Raw genomic sequence first — 1,386 nt, 5'->3', positions numbered from 1 at the left:
AAAAAAAAAAAAAAAAAAAAAAAACCTCCCTGAGATTATTCATATTGATTTCTGAAACCAACTTGTATAAATTGCTTTCTGTCACGTAATGAATTATCTGAAAGTGGTGGCTGTTAATGAATGCAGGGATGGAATCTTACAAATTACCCTTCCCAAACTTTGAGGATATGGTGCATATACATGTGTACTGGGAGTTGTTAAGCAGTGTAATCTATGTAGTTTCTTTATACTTGTATGTGAATAACATTTGAGAAATCAGTTATTTTGTGCATACACTATATGAGACTAATTAGATGTATTATTATTGTATTCATCATTTATAAATTTTCATTCTAATCTTGGTAACATGCACCTTTTTTATCTTGATAGTAGAACTTCTAAATGCCCTTGATGATCTGGTTGCAAGGGAAATGAAATTAATTTGGGAGACTTACAAGATTAACTACAAATGGGTCTATGTGAGTATGTGAAAACAATAACAATGAGGGGAAATGTTTGTGAAAACAATGACAATGTGGAAAAATTTACCTAGAACTCACTGATGGTGAGTGTTTTTTTTCTTAGAAGAGTGCAATACTTGGTAACGATCCACGTCAAATTCTTCTTTTCCAATGGTTGTAACTTAAGGTTGAAGATGAAGTAACTCTCTCTCTCTCAATGTTGTTTTCAACGACAAATTTTTGCAATGAGGGTTCTGGCCTTATATTTTAATACAAAGCTAATGATAGAGATTACAATTCATCTGACAGGACTCATCATCCCAAGTTGTGTGATTTTAAAGGGTAACCTTTAATTATCTATAATTGCTCAAAAGGACAATCCTACAATGGTGTACCCAAAACCTTTCAATGATAGAAATTTTCAGTGTCTCCCATCTCTCTCCCCCCCCCAATAGAAACACAATCTTAAAACGATGCAGAAGATAATGGAAAAACAAGAACATGCAATGCACATAGATTTACGAGGTTTGGTAAGATTGCCTACGTCTTCGATGAGATGAGATCCTGTTTCACTATCAATGGAGAATAGGGTTACAGTGTTCGGCCCTCACAGCTCTTAGTATTGTTTGCATTACAGAGAAAGAAACCCTTGTTACAAATATATATAGTGAAAAACCTTAATTCGGAAAGTAAACAATATCTAGAAACCCTCGCTACAAATATATATAGCGAAAAACCCTAATCAGGAAAGTACACAATTTCCCTCAAATAAAAAAATTCGAGTGGGGGGCGCATGCAGGGGGCCTCTTGCCTCTCTTGCAACCCCCATGGCCCACTAATCGACTAGCGGGACTGCCGTCCTGCCTGTCAAGGCGCTACACCAGTACTCCCTGGGTTAAACTGTGATGGAATACAAGACATCATACACCAACACACCCCCCACCCA

General features: G+C 36.5%; 1 protein-coding gene across 2 annotated transcripts in view; it reads left to right on the top strand.

The window, feature by feature from the left end:
* The window catches only part of LOC122059308 (17.3 kDa class II heat shock protein), a 3,319-nt gene extending 2,974 nt beyond the window's left edge, over positions 1–345 (top strand). For both annotated transcript variants that reach the window (XM_042622025.1, XM_042622024.1), the window contains exon 6: positions 127–345. In XM_042622025.1, coding sequence (XP_042477959.1) covers positions 127–163 — 37 coding nt within the window. In that variant the 3' untranslated portion in view covers positions 164–345. The remainder of the gene's footprint in view (positions 1–126) is intronic.
* The last annotated feature ends 1,041 nt before the right edge of the window (positions 346–1,386 follow it).

This window comes from Macadamia integrifolia, chromosome 13 (genome assembly GCF_013358625.1).
Source record: "Macadamia integrifolia cultivar HAES 741 chromosome 13, SCU_Mint_v3, whole genome shotgun sequence".
Lineage (NCBI taxonomy): Eukaryota > Viridiplantae > Streptophyta > Magnoliopsida > Proteales > Proteaceae > Macadamia > Macadamia integrifolia.
The sequence above is the reverse complement of the archived record's forward strand: the minus strand, read 5'-3'. Positions and strand labels throughout refer to the sequence as shown.